Genomic DNA, 19533 nt, shown 5'->3' on the forward strand with positions numbered 1-19533 from the left:
GCAGTTCAAGATTTATCAACAGCTCTGAGTATTATGCTAGACAATTATATTACATTACTGGCATTTGTGCTGTTTATTTTTATTGACAATATGCCAATATTTGAATGCCTTGAAGTTTACAGAAAGAATAAGGCAATCAGCCACCTATGGTTGAATTATATTAAAGTTCAAGACAATCCACTGCTAAGTTTTTTTAAAGTTGAATAAATGCATGATGTTTCCAAAGTCAAGTCAAGAATCCTGATCTCAATACTGATCAAAATAATTGTAATTATGAGTTTTTACATAATCACAAAGCTCTAGTGTAATACATATTCAAATAATGTATGATGTCATCTGGTGACTTTTTTTGAGTCACATGGAAGAAGTAGCAGGCTTTGTAGCAGAAATCTATTCCTTTTGAACCCAAACCACTATCGTTTTCCTAAACCTACCCAACATCAGGCTTATTGGCAGAAGGCTCTGAAGGCAGACTTCTCCAAACAGCCTCTCTGAGCGGGTTTTAGCTACTTTCTACAGAAAACAGTTGGCAGCACTGGTATTATGAACCACTGTTAAACAGTCAACCTCAGCTTCAGCAGGCTGTTAGCAGGCCAGGCTACTGAAGTGCAAAAGTTTGAAGGTTGAGGTACGGCTTTTCTGACAGACACTGGAACTAAATAAAACTACACAGCCCCAGCATAAATTTATTGAGACCACTGCACCTGCACAGAGTGTCACACCAGTGAAAACCTCATTATCTGTCTAACTACGTTTTATCTGTCTGACTAGATGGTGCAATTCCAATGAGCTGCTAGTTTGTTTCATTATGCATGAGCCCCGTGGTGAATGTATCAAAAGGGGGCACAGAAGGGGTTGACATGAGCCTTGTGGCAGGTTGGAGTTGAAAAAGGGAACATCAAATACATTTTTAATCTACACAAAAATCAATAACATCAGATATAAATTCAAAACACCACACAGTTATCTAGAGAGCAACAGAGTTTACTAAAATAACTAAACTAATGAGGAATAGAGTCAAAGAATTAGAGGAGAAATCAAATGCCCTCCTCCTGAGTGGAAAACAGAACTGGTGGCACAGACCTCTGCTTTATATTTGGATTAACTATTTTTTTTAATTGTATTTTTACTGCATTTGCCTCAGTGCTTTATTAAGATTAGATATATGGGCTGGTGTATAAAGATGGTTTGTGTGCATTTTGATGTATCTTATTATGCAACTCCATTTTCTTTTCTTTCCCCAGCACTTTATTACATTTAAAATGTCTTTCAGTGTGTGCATGTGGGTATCCCTGCTGCCTCTGTTCCTCTACACCTCTGGTTTTCCATGCGTTCTAATTGGATACTGTCTGTGCTCTCTCACTGGATACTGTCTGTGCTCTCTTATTGGATACTGTCCATGCACACTCACTGGATATTGTCCGTGCACTCTCACTGGATACTGTCTGTGCTCTCTCATTGGATACTGTCTGTGCTCTCTTATTGGATACTGTCCATCAGACGTTGCGCTATACATTTTTACATCGCCGGTCATTTTGACCAACAGGGTCATAAAAATCCGGTCATAATCTATTTTTACCAATCATTTTAATTTCGTTTTTAAAATGAAGATATTCAAAGGCATTTAATTTTCATTCGTTCGTTTTTAATAAATCCAACAAGCAAGTTATAAAGTGTGCATTAATAAGGACATGAACGAAAAGATGAACAGACATCCACACACTGCAGTGCTTCAGTTCGGCGTCTGGTCTATTTTTCATGCAAGCCGCGAGCGCTTCTGTCAAGCTGGATAGAGCAGATCATACCAAACGGGAAGTCGGACACAGAAAAGACGAGAGAATCCGACCAATTTTCAAAATAAAATAACAACAGCATGCACTGAGGAGCGTGAGGAGAAAATACCATGTTTATAATTTAAAATAACACAACAGTGCATAACCGAACACATTTTTCAATACCCTAATCACTTCATTACAATTTTAATTTTGTGTCACCGAGCCTACAGACATAACTACAAAAATAAAATGGTCAGAACAATATGCCCTATTCATTCAGTGTTTATCCAATGCGCTCAATACATGGACTTGCAATGACAAATTGTCATTAAGTTATTATGATATAAAAACGATTAAAATATGGACTTACCCATGTTTAAAATGACCTGTTGAAGTGAAAAAACGAGTACTGACGGGAACAGATGAGTGGAGTCGATGTTTAACCGGCGCAGAGAGCGCAGGAGAAATGCACTGCCTGTGTGGACAGTCAAGCGTCTGCGAGTATACTCGCAGGACTTCTGCGGCACTATCGCATCTGGTGTGTCCAGGCAGTCATGTCAACAACGCTACATGAAGCAGATGAATGACTTTTTCTCTGCAGTGTGAAAATAGCAGCCACTTATACCACTGACTGTGCACTCCGCCGCCAAGTGGGCAGGGGTGGTAATTGCAACCGGTCAAAATGACAAACGGCCTTCAGGTTTTCCGGTCATTGTTGTTAAAAAATGGTCAATGACCGGGAATATCCGGTTAACGCAACCCCTGCTGTCCATGCACACTTACTGGATAATGTCCGTGCACTCTCACTGGATACTGTCCGTGCACTCTCACTGGATGATGTCTGTGCACTTACTCTAAAACGCTGTCTCTGCACTGTCACTAGATACTGTTCTTTTCTTGTCTCAGACTCGTTTCAAAGGTGCCATAACAACAGGCACACCCAGTTTTTGCTGAAAGAAAATCAAGTATGTTTGGAAACCGTGGCAGCATCTGGGACATGTCTCTGAACTACTTTAACTAGAAGACCCATCCCAACAGCCACAAGCGCAGATTTTGTGGCAACACGAGGAGGCATCAATGCCATCACTCAAAAGCCCCATTTCCACCAAACACTTTAGGTATGTTACCTTTGGAATCAAAACTAAGCCTTCAAACATGGTACCTAGGCCCTAGCGTTTCCACCACAAACAGTACCCTTAAATGTGGGCAGGGTTGTTGTCACTCACAGCTCAGTCCAGCACTCACTGTAATTAGGGCTGTGCAATATGACGACATATATCGTGTGACAAGAGAAAAATGTCTATCGTTTCATATTTTGCCCTATCGTTTATATCGTTGTGACGCAAATTACATTTTTTTTACGGGCAATGTCTTTTGCGTGGATCACATTGACAAATTTCTCTTCTTGGCTTTTTAATTCATGAAGCTTTTACGGTACTTACAGTAACATAACATAACAAGTTTATATAATTCCACTGTCTGTCTTTTTATTCACTGGATTAAAATTTGCTATATCGTGATATGTATCGTTATCGGGATATGAAATGACCTATATCGTGATATGAGATTTTGGTCATATCGCCCAGCCCTAACTGTAATTCCTCATTACCGGTGACACAGATGGAAGTCTGCACCTTGTTTGTTGTCCACAGAATTGCACACAGACATTTAACACAGAACAAAATAAACAAACAACAAAACTGAGGACTGGGATATGTGCAGTTCACATAACCCAGCTGAAATTAATATATATAAATGCTTGAAGATCCACTCATAACTGAAAGTGTATGTCATATAAAAACTAAATCAATGGTCAAAGATGTTTAAGTGGAACGTAAGGTGTGTTGATTGAGTCAGATTGTCAACTCATGCAATGCGTAACGTTACAAGTTTACCTTCCACCTTAAAAGTCGCCGGCAGTCGGTACAGTAAATTAAATTATTTTTTACTCTGACTACAGCTGCTGGAGGCAGTAAAACATCCTTTCATTTTATAGTTACAGTAATAAAACTCTTAACTGTATGAACAGTGCGTAAGGCCTAAAAACCAGCCACATCTCGGCCCTGAGCAGAGTGGCTGTCAGCTATCGACCAATCAATGGAATGAAGTGTTCACCACTCCACATTTTAGTACCAGATCTGTGTGCTAGGTACCCTAACAGATGGGGTACCAAAATTTGGGACAGTACGGAATGGTTCCATTGGTACCATCCTCAACTTTACATAGTGGAAATGAACAAAAAAAGTGTACCAAACTGAACTGTACCGTACTGCTTGTGGAATCGAGGCTTAAAGTACACAGAAAGGAGAGGTCCCTTCTGTCATATGCTTACCTGCCCATCATCTGCCTTGTTTTTAGGGAAGTTGAGAATCTGTTTGGTCACCTGGTCCCATTTAGCATATGTGTCCTCCCAAGCCTAAAGGTGGAACCAATAGACAATCAACAGAACATTAACAATAGTACACAGACAGAGGTGAGAGAAAACTGAACAATAACAAATGTTAAGCTGACATCATATATAGGCATGGAACAATGTGGGTTTGGATTTGAATTGAATTTTACCTCTATGTTTCCTGGCGTAGGGTGCTCTATCCTTCTGAGCAAGGCCATCACCCTCTTCTGTAAGGTGGACCGGCCTGTGGAGACAAGTGCAAAACTCTTCATGAAGTCCTCACACTAGCAACAGCTGGTAAATTTGTACTAAGTTCCAGATGGAGGGATTTCGTTCTGCTTACTGACAGAGATTCAACAATGCACCATACTTTTCATGTTTTATACTATCCATCATATCGGCTAATATCCTGAATATGGGGTTTCTGTTTTGGTAGATGAGGATATCCCTCTTTGGGCATTTGGAAAAGCATTCTTGCAACTCAGTAACAAAGAGCTCTCTGATCTGTGCTTCACTGCCAATGAGATGGTCTCTTTATTACACGAAATTGACAGTGACGCCCTCAAAACTTAGGGCTAGTTCATGGTTGAGTTGAACCAGAGACAGTCCCTTCCCAGGGATTCTATTTTGGGTGTGGTTCCCTGCATCTGTCAACAGAAAAGACAGCAGGCGGAAAATATACAAATAAAAAACATGAAACAAAAAAAAACACGAAATGCAACAAAATGTGTACATGGTCTGTGGCCTGTGGGGGGTAGAAGTTTACAATCCACTTGAGTCACATTTGTCCTTGTGTCTTGTTCGATCTATATGATAACCACTTTCCCCAGTCTTTTGTGAAGCATTCCTCCTTCATTTTCAGCTTGTATGTGAGTTTCTAAGGTAACTAAGGTATTGTCTATGATGTTCAGCCATTGTTTGAGGTCTAGAGGTTTAGTCTTGAGCCAGCTCCGGGGTTTTTCGATTGCAGAGTTTTGCACAGTGGCGACCGGATCTTTGCTCTCAAACCACAGAAAAATGTGATGGTCCAACAGTCTCCTTCAGGACATTATTCTATGCTTTCTTTTGATTTTCACATTGGCTAGTCATAGGAAGCCTCTGCAAGTAATTGGTTGCTGGCAGACACTCTGTGCTGCAATAAAATGGTTAATCAGCAGTGCCGTGCACTGTAGAGCAGATGTGGTGCTGGTTCTGCCGGCCTGAATAGAATATAATATCTATAGCCTTACTGTTGTGTACAGCCTTTATAGAATGAGCTGAGTAGTGATGCGCGATTCGACCCGTAACCCGCAGGACCCGCAAATGGACCTGTGGGTCGGGCAGCAGTGATCGTCCGTTAAATCGGTCTGTAAATGATATTTTGACATTATTATTATAATCTATTAATCTATAATCTATTACTGTCACGGCTTCCAAAGGTACTGATGCGTTGAGCAGGTGACAGCCCACGGTCGTTTTCAAAACACACTTGTGTCACACACTCCAAAATAAACTTATTGAAACTTTAAACAAATAATTTATTGTACAAAAAGGGGGAAACAAACGTTGACAAAAATGGTTCCATTATTCATATTAAATTCAAAAGATAACAAAAAAACAGCTACAAGTTAGAGGGAAGAGTGATAAAGTGGTAAAACTTGGCATTGATCCACAGCCTCAGACGGATGCGCTCAAGCGTGCCATGCACACACGCTCAGTTGGTAGGCTATACTATATTTTCACATTTTTAACAATGCAATTTAAAAGTTTTGATTTTTATTGATTACCTACATTTACCAACAACAAAAGACTACATTTAGCACCAAAAAAAAATGTTAAAAAAAAAAGTAAATAAAGAAACGAATATCAAATACTAAATTTTCATAACGAATACCTACCCATAGAAACGAATATTCGAATATCCAAATATTTGGGTACAGCCCTATTAAATTTCCGCCATTTTTGCGATTGTGACGTTGATCGTTGTATTTTCCACATGTCATCCCACATCCCCTCTGGAATTCCCTAGCCCAGCTCTTTTTCCCATTTTGCCTTAATATACAATGTTGAATTCTTCCTGGAATCCATTAGACAATGGTACAGATTTAACACGGCACTGGGAATAGTCATGAAATATGCTTTTACAAACAGATTTATGATAGGGTGTATTTCATCTTTAGTTCTTTTGATTTTTTTTTTTATTAGAATAATCCCTCAATTGAAAATATTTAAATTGGTCCTGTTGTGTTAGGTCATGTCTAGTTTTTAAATCTTGAAAACTTCTTATCTCACCATTTTGAATGACATATGGCCGTTATACCACTTCCAAACCATTGTTTGAAGCTGTGATCAGATTCTCCTGGTTCAAATTCAACATTAGGTATTATCCATTTTAGCAGTACCAGTTCCTTTCCTATGTTTAGTTGTTTAATAATGGAATGCCATATATCAAGAGTGAATATTGTTATCGGATTAAGTTCTGCCTCATCATTTACATGGGCAGGAATCTTTCTTTCCCCTATGATTGTTTGAATTGGGAATTTAGATTCAGAAATTTCTATGTCTTTCCAACGAGCAACATAATCTGAGTTGCACCAGTTAATAATTGGGCGCAATTGTGCTGCGTGGAAGTATTCTTTTAGTTTTGGAAGTCCCATGCCCCCTTTGTTTTTAGGTAATTGGAGTGTAGTGTAAATTCTGGGTCTTTTGCCTTCCCATATAAATCTTGAGATTACTTTATCCCAATTATGGAATTGGGCTTCCAGTCCATCCTTCCTTATATTGACATCAATCAGTTCATAATTGTTATGGTATAATTTGGATAGGTTTTTAGCTATGTTTATACCAATGTATTTAAGTGATTTTGCTTCCCAATTTATTTTTAGGCTCAATCCCAATTCCACCCCTTAGCCCTCCCCCTTACCCCCCCCCCCCCCCCCCCCCCTAGTTTTGCGCGTTCACGTGAGGGGAAGGGGTATCCCAATTCTCCTGTGGATCGAGGGCGAGTGCCAAGGGCTAGGGCCAAATAGCCCTTAAAAACGAAGATTTTCCCAGACCGCACTAGCAACCAAGGGGTACATGGAATTTTCCCACAATTAAGTGCGAACACTGGCAAAATGGCGCAACGAGCAGCCAAAGCGAGCTATGAATGTATACATGAATGTTTACACATGTTTAGGTAAGCTCATTAGCTAATGTTAGCATTGATTAGCTCGGTTAATGTTAAATACAACAAAACGTCTATTTACAGCTAATCCATACATACCAAAAACTGGTCCATCAGCACTTGTATGCGTCGAAGATATCTTCTCCTCCTTTGATTTCTGCGACTTATGGACAGCCACAGAAATAACACTAAAACCCAAGCAATGGACATTACAACGTTTGCAGATGGCATTTTGAATGTTTGTGATAAACACTTGTCACCTCTGCTGACGTAGCAGCCAGCTAGCGACAACGTTTGATGACGTAGCGGTAATCGAGTGCTGTCCCATTTCTTAGGGGAATATCTTCACCCCTAGCCCTTGGCACTCCGTTTTGAGGGGCAAGGACTAGACGAAGGGGAAGGGGTAGACGAAGGGGTAGGGGTAAAAATGAGAATTGGGATTGAGCCTTAGTTCTTTAAACAGGCACTGTGTAGGAATTTCTCCCATCTAGTGTTGAGATTGTATATTGCATTCAAATGGATAGCGCACTCTAGTGCCTCACTGTTTCAAACGCGTATTGCAACAACAGTAGCTGCTGTGTACCAAAAAGCTATGATAACATTCTTGAAACCATGTCATTGATGAAACCATGTCATCCGATACTTCATGGAGTATTCATTCAGGGTCCTACACAGATGATGCGAGTTGACAACCCCCCTCCTCACCATGCTGGCAGTGTTTACAATATAGGACTGTTGGGGTGTCTGTAAATCGAAACAAACCAATCACATCTTGTCTTTTGACAACAGACAAGTGGCTCAACCTCACACACCTCACCCCTCTCCTCGCAACACTGCGTCGCTAACAGCTGTTAGCGACCAGCGCTGCTAACAGCACTAACAGCTGTGATTCTCCTTCAGCAGCTCTCTCCACCTGGGAAAGGCTACCCCGATGTTGACCGTCATTTTATGAAATCGCCGGTCACGTTGCCTTTTCGCCTTTTTTCAAATGCACCAGCACTTGTGACTAGCCTGCTTGCTGCTGCTTTTCACCACTGTACCTGCAGGTGGAAACTGGAAACCAACAAGTGAAAACGCGAAAGACCGTTAAAAAGCTGTTAACTTTTACTCTAGCTGAGGGTTTGTTATAGATAGACTTGATACACTGAATTGATTTTTGTTGAATCCAAATTTCTCTAATGTTAAATATAAATATTTCCAATTAACCCTATCGAACGCTTTTTCTGCATCTAAACTTATCAATGCTGCTGGTAGTTTATTTTTATGTATTCTATGTATAATGTGTAACGTTCTTCTAATATTGGCTTGTGATTGTCTACCTGTAACAAAGCCAGTTCGGTCTTCATCTGTTAACTCTGATGCAAATGATTGAAGTCTGTTTGATATGATAGAGGTATAAAGTTTGTAGTCAACATTTAAAATTGAAATTGGTCTATAATTTTGGCAAAATTGTTTATCTTTTAATGGTTTAGGGAGAACAGTAATTGTCGCTTCATTCCATGAAGGAGGAATAAAACCATTAGTCAGGATCCAGTTATATGTGATGTGTAATAGAGGGGATAATTCTATTTCTAGTTTATTATATCACTCAGACGGAAATCCGTTACTGCCAGGTGATTTATTTGTTTTTCGTTTTCCTATTACTTTCTGGATTTCTTCTATAGTTATTGTTTTTGTTATGCATTCATTTTGTTTTGTACCGATATATGGTAGATCCAAAGTGTCGAGAAATGCTTTTACATCATTTGGATTTGAGGAAGGCGGTTGAGTGTAAAGTTCTTTGTAGTAGTCTCAGAATATGTTTTCAATTTCTTTTGGTTCAGATATAATTTGATTAGTTTTGGGATCATGTAATTTATGGACCGCTATCTGTCGTTTCCATAGTCTTCTCGCCAACAACTTAGTTGCTTTGGGGCTCGATTCATAGTAATTTTGTTTTAAATATCTTGCCTTTGTCTTTACGTCCTGTTGGAGTAATTCGTCAATTTTTTTTTTATCTCTTTCATGTGTTGTTGTATCTTTTGGTCAATTTTTCCTTTATGTTTTTGTTCCAATTGTTTTAGTTCAGTTTCAAGTGTCTTATATTGTTTTACTTTTTCTTTTTTAAGGTTACTTGTGATTGCATTTAATTTACCGTGGATGACTGCTTTTAATGCATCCCATAATATGGCTGGATTTGTATCACCATTATCGTTTTCCTCCAAGTAACATTGGCTATGAGTCTTAATTTGCTCCACCAATAATTTGTTGTTTAATATTCCCACATTCAATCTCCATATTGTATCTTTCTGACTACTACTTAAACAAATCTTCAAGCAAGTAGCATTGTGATCGGACACATCAGCTACTCCAATATAACATCCTTGTAGTTTATGTCTATTCTCTTTCTGCATAAAAAAATAATTAATTCTGGAATAAACTGAGTGTGCTGCTAAGCAGTGACTGAAGTCTCTCCACAGAGGGTGAAAGTCCCTCCACACATCAAAAAAGCCCATTTCCTCCCATGTGTTTTTCACAATTTTTGTAATAGGCTTCTTGTTTCATTTGCAGCTAGTTGAGTCCAGGTCATAATCCATTATTATATTAAAGTCTCCTCCACAGATACATAATGCCCTCAGTTTCTGCTGCAATAGAGTCCAGTAAAAATTTGAAAAATTGCTTATTGCTCTCAGGCGGTGCATATATGTTGACAAAAGTAATCTGTGATTGGTCAATTACCCCTTTAACAATAATAAATCATCCTTCTTTATCCTTTATTTCTTCTTGACATTCAAATTTGATTGTGTTGGATATCAGAATTGCTACTCCTCTTTTGCGAGTATTTGAGTGTGAACTATAAAATGTATTTTTGAAACCAAATCCTTTCAATTTCTCATGTTTTGTTTGTGATAAGTGAGTTTCTTGTAAGAAGTTTATCTGTGTCCTTTCCTTTTTAAGCTTGGTTATAATTTTAGCTCTTTTGACTGCGTTTTCCTAAACCATTAACATTTAAGCACATAAGTTTGATCTCTTGTTTGGTTTCCATTAATTATTTCAGGTCCATTTACATTGTAATAACTCCCCCACAGGCTATCAATAAGATACTTAAGTGTGTTAAACATTATAATGAACAACCAATATGAACATTTAAGTTCAACTATATACAAGAAAGGTGACCCCCACAAAGAGATGTCAACAACCCTCATTTTATGTTGACTTTCTTTTTGTTTTGAGGGGGAAAGCCTTACATTTAGAAAGGGCCCCCTGCTAGCAGTGGGATTTAACCCATAAGGGGTTAATCTACCCATACTAGTGTTGTCTTGTGGGCAGCTATGTTTCAGTCCCTCTCAGGCCAATATGTCCATCATCTATAACTCTCTTGTGCAAATCATATTATGAACTGTAATTTACCTTCATCACAGAAACATTATACACGTATGTCCTTAAATCCTTTTCCTTTAAACTCAAACTAAATAGTTTGTATTTGACTCTCGCCTTGCGTTATTGTCCCCGTGCTGAAACTCAAGCAGCCGTTCTCTCGCTTGTCTCCCGGTTTCCGATCTCCACTCGCTTCTAACTTGTTTCCAGCCCGCGTTCCCGGTTAACTGGAGCCTTTTGAGTAGGTCGGTTTCTCTGGTGATGCCCTGGGGGTCCTCCACTTCATATCCTCTTTTCCGCAGGTCGCTGGTTGTCTCCACCACGCTGCCTAAGTTTTCATTCCGTTTGCCCAGTGGATGTGCATCTTGTTTAGGAGTGTTTGGATGCATACGCCTTCCCTTTTTAGCGCCTTTTTGATGTTTAGATAGGCTTTACACTGCTGCAGTGTCCTCGCAGTGTAATCGTGGTCAAAATAGATCCTGTTTCCACCGAGTTGGACTGTTTTCTTCTCCCACGCTTTTTTCAGTATCATCTCCTTCACTTTAAACTGCTGAAAGTTAATGACGATTGATCTGGGAGGTTGCCCTGCTCTGGGTTTTGGTGCCGTGGCTCGGTGGGGGCGTTGGATCTGCAGGTCCCCATCCAATGCAAACTCCTCCCGGAGCCACTCTTCCATAAACGCCGCGACCGTGTCGTTCTTCGCCTCTGCATCCTCCTGTATGCCATATATTCGTAAACTGTTCCGTCTGGACCTCGACTCCAGGTCATCTAGTTTGTCCCTCACGGTCTTGTGTTCTCTCATCATTTCCTGCAGTACACTATTCGCCTCGGAGTTCCACGTTTCAACATCTTCAATGCGCTTTAGCGCTGCGTTCATCTTTTAATTTTGCTCAACCATCTCTGTAGTTAATTTTACAAATTTCTGGTCAATGTCATCCTTGAGTTCTGTCAGCTCACTTCTTGTTTGGGTTGAAATATCCTCCTTGAACGCTTTCAGGTCTGCTTTCATTTCACTTTGCAGGGCTTGGATTTGTTTGCTAATGCCTTCCAAGCTAGCTTGAAATGTAGCCATGGTGTTGTTAGATTCGGATGCTAGTGTACTCTTCTCATCCGCCGGCTGGCTAATTTCTTTGTTTTGATTATCAGCTTTTTTATTATTCTTTTATCTTGTTGTCCCTCCGCTCACTGTTGAAAGTTCTGTGTCTTCCTGTGTTTTCTTCTCAAGTTTTGGCAGAGATTATTATGCTGGCTTAGGGAAGCTCACGACTCAAGCGTGCATGTTGTTCCACCGTTCTACCGGAAGTCAGAAAAGATGTGCCCTTTTAAGAGTTGACAGCTTTGTCCGTCCAACAATTGTTTGACTTTTTTGCTATCTGCATAACTGATATTTTGTCAAAAACACAACAACAAAAAGACAAACACTTGTCTCCAACTTGAGGCCCTAGAACAGGCCAATAGTAGCCATTTTATATGCGACAATTTATGTAGTTCATCTCCTTTTTAGATCACATCAAGCTGCAACTGGAACTCCACTCGCACATATAAGGAATATTGTGGGTATTACAATTAGTTTAGTAGATTCGTCAATATCCAACATCAATATGCATCTGGCATGCTCTACTAGAGAGAAGTTTACAGACTCCATATGAGCCACAGAACATTCTCCAGGATTAGATGAGATGCAAATGAAGACATGACGTGGGTAGCCACAGTCAGATGTTTTGGTTCTTTCCCTGACTGGAGTATTTCTGTTTTTTGTAACTGCCATGATGACTGACATTAAATCAATCAATAATTTATTTGTCACATGGAGTCATACAAGTTACAACTCCAGTGATAATGCGATGCTGTCAGCTTCTTCAACTTGCGCACTGTGATTCTGCCCTTTTTCTGCTCTTCTTACATTGTAGACTGCTGCTTTATAACTGTGCATGTTCCCAGATGAGCTGCAGTGTGTGTGTCTATGACATCCTGGATGGTTCTGGTAATCCATGGTTTCTGGCTGTGGATTTATTTTAACTGTAGTTTTGGGTATGGTTGCCTCTGTTGTTTTATAAATTAAATCCACCACAGACTCAGTGAATTCAATGATGCCTTCGGTGACGTCCACAGTGGTGTCCTGGAGCGTGCTCCAGACTCTGATTGGCTCCATCTATTGTGTCACTGTGGGTATGAGTTCATGTTTGTTTATATTTCTTGACCTCAACATGGTCGCTCCTCCCTAACACTGGCAGTGTCTCCACTCTGTAGCCGCCTCTGAACGGCGTATATCAGTGATCCAAAATGTTTATTCCCCTTGTGGCGCAGGGTGGGGAGGAAGTGGACAGCAGCTCATATTCCCACTGTCACACCAGTCCTTATTCACCATAAAGCACACGCCTCTTCTCCTTCTCTCGCCAGAGTCCTCTGCTCAGTTAGATTGGCATATAGAAAAGGAGTCACCTGGCTGAATGACAAGTCTGGTATTCCAGGATTTCAACAAGTTATGGTTAAGCAAAGGATATTACAGTTTTGATTTCCTGTTGGAAAGCTATGTGGTATAAAGCTCTCCAGTTTACTGTCCCATGCCTGTACAATAGCTAGCAGGATCCTACTTCAGCTGTGCCCATTCTTCTCTATCTTAACCAGGACATTTTGAAACCTTGGCCTGGCCAGCTAGCAGAAGTCTACTGGAGGAGAGTTTACAGACTGGTGAGCTGACTTCCTCATAACAAAAGTGACTTGCAGCCACACAACATCACAGTTCAAAACTTCAAAATTTAGCGGAGATAGCAGAGAGGTGACTGTAAACCTCCCCACCTATGTAAAATACAAACAAACAAAAAATTGTGCAGATGCAGCAGCCAGTTGCTCCAATAAAGCTTGCTTTGTGTTTGTTTTTAAGTCAGGGGTTTAAAAAAAAAAAAAAAAAATCTTATGAGTTTCTTACACAACAAAAACTGTTTAACTGACCACCCAGCCATATTTAAATGATTGCAAAATCACCAAGTATTAGATGAGGTTTCTAAAATTGTGAAAACAAAAGCAGTAGTCTCTGCTCTAAAACGTTGGGGTTGCTGAAGGAGATGAAACAAAGAATGAGCCACTGTGAGGGAAAAATCTCTCGTTAGCAGCTAACCCAGTAGCACAGTAACATACACACTCCCCCAGCTGAAAAACAAGCTGCCACTCAACAACAGACTCTTGTTCAGCAGCTAACGTAAGCACAAAGCACACACCAACAGTGATGAGCAGTAACTGTTGGCGAGCTGGGTAGCCGATTCAGGCTGAAGGAGCAGCTTTCCTCTTCGAGCTCTAAGATTCAACTAATCCTCTGTACTCTACCATATCAAATAGTTTTTGTTTTGTTCTTGTGTAGCATAAAATAACTACAGGTTGCATTTCATTGTGTTGTAGAATGACATTACATTAACCTTGGAACCTAGTATGTGGCACAGTTGGTGATCCAAACCCTCTGATGGCCATATTCAAAATAATACTGCAGTGCTTAAAGATCACAGCAAACTAAGCTGAGACCTTTACTACAGTGCTTACCCAACAACTGACTCCACCACTGTATCACCACTGCTGAGAAGATAATATCAAAGCTCAAATAGAAATTCTACAAGATCTGGAAACATGTGGATGGATATCTGTCCAGTTTAAAACATTTAAGCATTTTCTGCCCTCTATTATTCCATTGTTCTCTCCTCACCTTTACATCACACGAGGATAAGAGATGGAAGAAAACTAAGGCATCTGTCTATCTGAATTGAAAACATATCATTTGTCAGAAGAGGAGGTGCAGTACTGAACTCAAGCTACATTTTAGTATTGAAGGTGAGAAACTGAATCAACTCAACTTGAAGAGTACTGACCTGTTCCCATCATGTTGCTGACAGAGGCCAGTTCACTAAAGGTGGCATAGTTGGGGAGGATGGTTTGGACAGGCACCTCGTCAGCAGCACTGCGGATGTCAGCCTCCTCACAGAGGTGGCGGAAACACGACATGGCCACCAGCACCGCCTCGGTGTCCGGACTCCACAGGAACATGTAGAGACATACCTCCAGTTTCGTCTGCGCCTGCCGGCAGATGGGGATACCGCCACCCATAGTGGCAAATTCCTGGAACAATCAAGGACCAGACATACATTTTACACAACTGCTTCTCTCACAGACAGGGTGCCACACCAAATCTAACCCTTTCTGAGCATTCAAAGGACCAAAAATCTACCTCTCAGATAGCCAAACATGCTTTAAGAGGACTACACTTGTCATTAGAACATACCAGGGTCATTTTCACTGTTTTGCTGTCCCATTTGTTTTTGTAGCTATCAAAGCAGCCTACTGCAACAGTAAAGGAATGGGACTGTACCTTGTTCTTAAGCAGAAACTTGTTCCTGCAGATGAGGATTTCCCTCAGCCATTTGAGAACTTCCGTCCCATTAACCATTTGTTGGCCAATCAGTTTGCGACAGATGAGGAAGAGCACCTGTGAACTGAGGTCAGAAGGAAAAAAGGAGGAAGGTCATTATCCTCCAAATATCACTAATAAGTTTAGACTATCAAGGATCATAAAGATTTGTCCATTTTCATACAAACAGGGCACTTATTGTTAGTAACAGGTTGTACTACTGGAAATTGAATGCTTTCCACAAAATCTCAGGAACTGATCACAATCTTTTTTAAAGGTGTGATATGCAACATTCAAAGTCTGGGCCAGGACTGCCTGCACATGGCTCTCACCTGTGATGTTACTAGCAAATATAGAGGGGGCTGAGCCAAATAGCGGCTAGCAGTGCTACCAACAGCAACAACTGCTGACAGACCTAATATTGTTAACCTGGGTGGAAGCAAAGGGCGAGGGTTGCGCTTCCGCAACATCGCCGTCCTACTGCTGGGTCGACACAATGTTATTAGTGGTAACTGCTATATGAGTACTGTGTAGAGCAGTGTACACTAGCTAGCCAGTGGGACATGAACGGAAGGACTCACATGCACCAACATGCACGCATGGCAGGCCCAGCTGCCAAAACAAAGAACAGAGCAGCTCAGATTACAACACACACAGAGGGAACATAACTTCATTCTCTGTTCAGGACACCATTGCTCCACTGTATCTTTACATGGCAAATGGTGTTTTTTTTTTTTTTTTTTTGCTATATTAATGTTCTGAATATCATTTATGGAACCTTTAAACTTTTCAATGCTCACAGAGTTCTCAATGCTCATAACAAATAAATCACAAAACATGTCCATCTGTGTGGTGGTGATGTATCAAAACAAACACAACCTAACACATTAGTTGTGTCCGAAGACCCTCTGCTACTGAGAAATATTTTTCAGTAGGGCTGCCACGATTAGTCGACTTATCGATGACTAATCAACTATTAAAATAATCGGTGACTATTTTAGTAGTCGACTAATTGGTTTGAGTCATTTTTCATAGAAAAGCACTATAAAAGTACCCCAAAATACTCTTAATGCAGCTTCTTATGTTCAGATATTGGCAGCTTTACACACTCTCCCGTGACAGTGAACTAAAACCCTTTGGCGTGAGTACGAAACAAGACATTAGATGACGTAATTTTGGGGTTTGGGCGAGACAGACCGACATTTTTCAACATTTTAACACATTTTTCGATAAAATGGTTAGTCGACTAATCGAAGAAATAATCGACAGATTAGTTGACAATGAAAATAATCGTTAGTGGCAGCCCTATTTTTCAGCCACTCAAATTTCATATGTCCTGCTAGACAATATTACTGAAGCCTGTCAAACACAGTCAGTGCACTTTAAGTACAGCATCTCACACCACATTTACACAAAACCAAGTAAAAGCCAATCTCCAATATCATGTTTTCAAATCAGTTGCAGTGACCTACTCCACACTCTTTGCTGTCTAGCGCACAGCCCAGGCACGGGGTCAATGAACAATGCACTTCTGTTATCAAATCATACTGGCATCCTGGCTTCAATCCCAAAAACTTTTCTTATAACACATGTTGTATATCTTAAATTTAGTTTAATGAAAACAAAATATTTCAAAAACAGAAAAGGGGTCTGCAGACGCAAAGCTACCACTGGCACCCAAAGCAGCACATCATGGTCGAGTCACAGCAGACAACTGTGGCTCCATGGGTATGACTATGGATTAGAGCTGGGCATTTCATCTCCCCCTGCTTTATGGAAAAATGTGTAGATTTTTGAGTACCTGATGTCCCAAAACGTCTCTATGGGGGCATCAGGATTCCACAATTCTATGGTCTCTGGCTGGTGCAGAACTAACAGAGCCTTAAAACAGATAGGACAGAAGAGAAAGAACAATAAGGAGGAACACTGGTTTGTGTTAGTGGAAATTTTACAATAAAAATTTATTCAAATGAAAAAAAAAATAAAAATAAAATAAATAAATAAATGTTTTAAATTGTTTTGTTTTTTTTCCATACAGACTCAAACTTAATCAGGCATGTGATTGGCAAAGGTTCAAAAAGAAGAAAAATGCATGCCCTGATCATAGAATATATTACTTTGTGTTTGTCTAACATGTTAAACTTCTCCAGCACCACACTTTGTGCTCAGTATTCATCAATTTCATGTTTGTGGAGAGTAATTTGACCCCTTTACACAGCCATGCGCAGCTGGAAGATTTTTCACCATTTTAATGATTAGATGCATCAATCAGGTGTGCTCTGGAGTGAATCACATATTTATTACTAACCCCTGGATTTTAACAGGTTGAATATAGTGAGGTTCTCATATCAGGCATTACCACAATTAATGTGTGTGTGTTTAAAAACTATGGGCAGTAAAGCGTAGACAGCTGGCACAGAGTCTAATAAAATGACAAACTGAACATTATGACTTATAGTCAGGGAATATTGCGAAAATCTGGGAAGAAATTCCAAAAATTTTCTTCACCAATGTGTTTGTAAAGGTGTATAATAACACATATAAAAAGACAGAAATTCAACTCCCATAGGAAAATGACAGCTGCTGAAAGTTGGGGTATCCGGAAAAAAAAAAAAAAAAAAATCAGTGAAAAACTGAAAATGCTTACCTCTGCCTTTAGTATTTGTGAGGGGTCAATCTAGGGGTTTTTCAGAATTCTGAATTGATTGCAAGCTTTTCTTGTGCAGCAAAACCACTTCTTGGCAGAAAAAAGGGCCACACCTAATTTTAAATGTAAATTTTAAACATAGCTTTATTCATTTATTTCAATATCTCGAATACTAGTTAGATAACAACACTGCTCTACAATGTCAAATATCTCAGGAGTCTAGGTCTGAGTCTTCTCCAGACATCATTATGGATACAGTTCTTGCATGTAATGCCTCTACAACTTCTGCAGGCTGAGATACACTAGACACCAATCTTCTTGCAGCTGCACTGCCGGTTGCTGCAATCTCCATTACAATTACAGTTGTGAACTGCAGTAGCTACTCAGGAGCCATGGGGTCTAGTGTTGGAACCGGCTCATAACCCTGGGGTCCAAAGACACACTCTGCAGAAGCATCCAGGCCCAGGTTTAGAGCTAGGCATGGAGAGAATGCTGTGCAGGTGCACCCTCTGTTGAAAGTAGAGTTTCTCATTTGATCAGCCCAGCCGCAAGAACATGCTGTATCGAGTTGCACCCAAAGTTGTACCTGGTGCATGGCATATGCACTGGAAAACTGATATACCAGCCCTGATCAGTGTGTCCTTTGTAGCCTGTACGTCAAGGAGAGCCAGGTCTCGCTCTGAAGACAAAATCCGGCATTTGGGCAGTGACTTGCAGCATCAGAAACCAACAAAAAAGGCATCCTTTAACGTCGGCATGATACGCAGCCGGTCATTGTTATAGTTTAACAGCACCCAGTGGCGTCAGGGGGAAACCCAGCGGGAAACCCAGCGGGACATGGCCAAAGGTTAAGGTGGCTTAAGTCCAAGTGGGGCGGGCAGGAGGGGTGGTGGATGGGTCCAACAAACACCGACTTTCACCTGAGAGAGCGGTGATTGCGTCCCGTAAGATTCTAAAGTCAAACCCTATTCTTTTTTTCCTAAACCTAACCACGTACTTTTGTTGTCTAAACCTAACCACATCAATTCACAGTGTTGTACCAATGTAAATTCCTGTGAAAACAGAAGTATATCTTGAAAGAAGACAAAGCATGTAACAGGCAGAACTTGACACAGAACATCAACAACCAGCGCATGGGAACACAGGGAACCTTGTATGTCGTACACGGATGTGGAAGTGGACGTGGATGTGCAAAGTCCATGACCAAATGTCACTATGCGACGAAGTCGGAGTGAGAATGCGTCGCGAAGGAAGATGTCCATGTGTTCATCAGTATCTTCTGCACAGAACCTGTCAAACAGAGTTGATTTCCCATGGCCCCAGATTGCAGAAACCATATCACAACCGATGAAGGCATGAGAAAAGAGCAGGTAGTTCCTTTGTCTTTCAGGGAGAGCTTTTGGATCTTCCTGACCTTGTAAGAGCCCTTCGACGTGGTTCAGAAGAGTGGATGATTGGTGTTTGAGCTATGGTGCACCAGCATTACTACCACATCTGTATCTTCTGCCCGCACCTGAAAATAAACTAGATATGTGCAAAGCGTCTAAAACTGTGCCAAAAATTGTGCAATTGTCATGTTATTTAAAAATGCTAATCCTCTACCTTTCTGAGGATAAATGCACTTGCATTAGAACATGGCACATCAAAATACAGCACAATATAGCAAAAATATCAACCACAGAATTGTAGTTAATGTAAGTACAGTAACAAGGCTTCATAACATTTTACTGACCTCAACAGAGTCATTTGTGGCAGCAGCCACAATCGAAGTGGCAGCATCATTGTCACACTGCTCCATGGTGATCTGATGTTTACGGAATGTTG

At 40.4% G+C, this 19533-nt stretch overlaps 1 protein-coding gene across 6 annotated transcripts in view; it reads right to left on the reverse strand.

Moving 5' to 3' along the window:
- The window catches only part of nf1a (neurofibromin 1a), a 282655-nt gene that overhangs the window by 134485 nt on the left and 128637 nt on the right, over positions 1-19533 (reverse strand). For all 6 annotated transcript variants that reach the window (XM_049576726.1, XM_049576725.1, XM_049576727.1 and 3 more), the window contains 5 exons: positions 16864-16943; positions 15024-15147; positions 14527-14773; positions 4338-4411; positions 4108-4191 (listed from right to left, as the gene is read on the reverse strand). In XM_049576726.1, the coding sequence (XP_049432683.1) occupies positions 4108-4191; positions 4338-4411; positions 14527-14773; positions 15024-15147; positions 16864-16943 (609 nt within the window). The remainder of the gene's footprint in view (positions 1-4107; positions 4192-4337; positions 4412-14526; positions 14774-15023; positions 15148-16863; positions 16944-19533) is intronic.

Source organism: Epinephelus fuscoguttatus, linkage group LG5 (assembly GCF_011397635.1).
Source record: "Epinephelus fuscoguttatus linkage group LG5, E.fuscoguttatus.final_Chr_v1".
Taxonomy (NCBI): Eukaryota; Metazoa; Chordata; class Actinopteri; order Perciformes; family Serranidae; genus Epinephelus; species Epinephelus fuscoguttatus.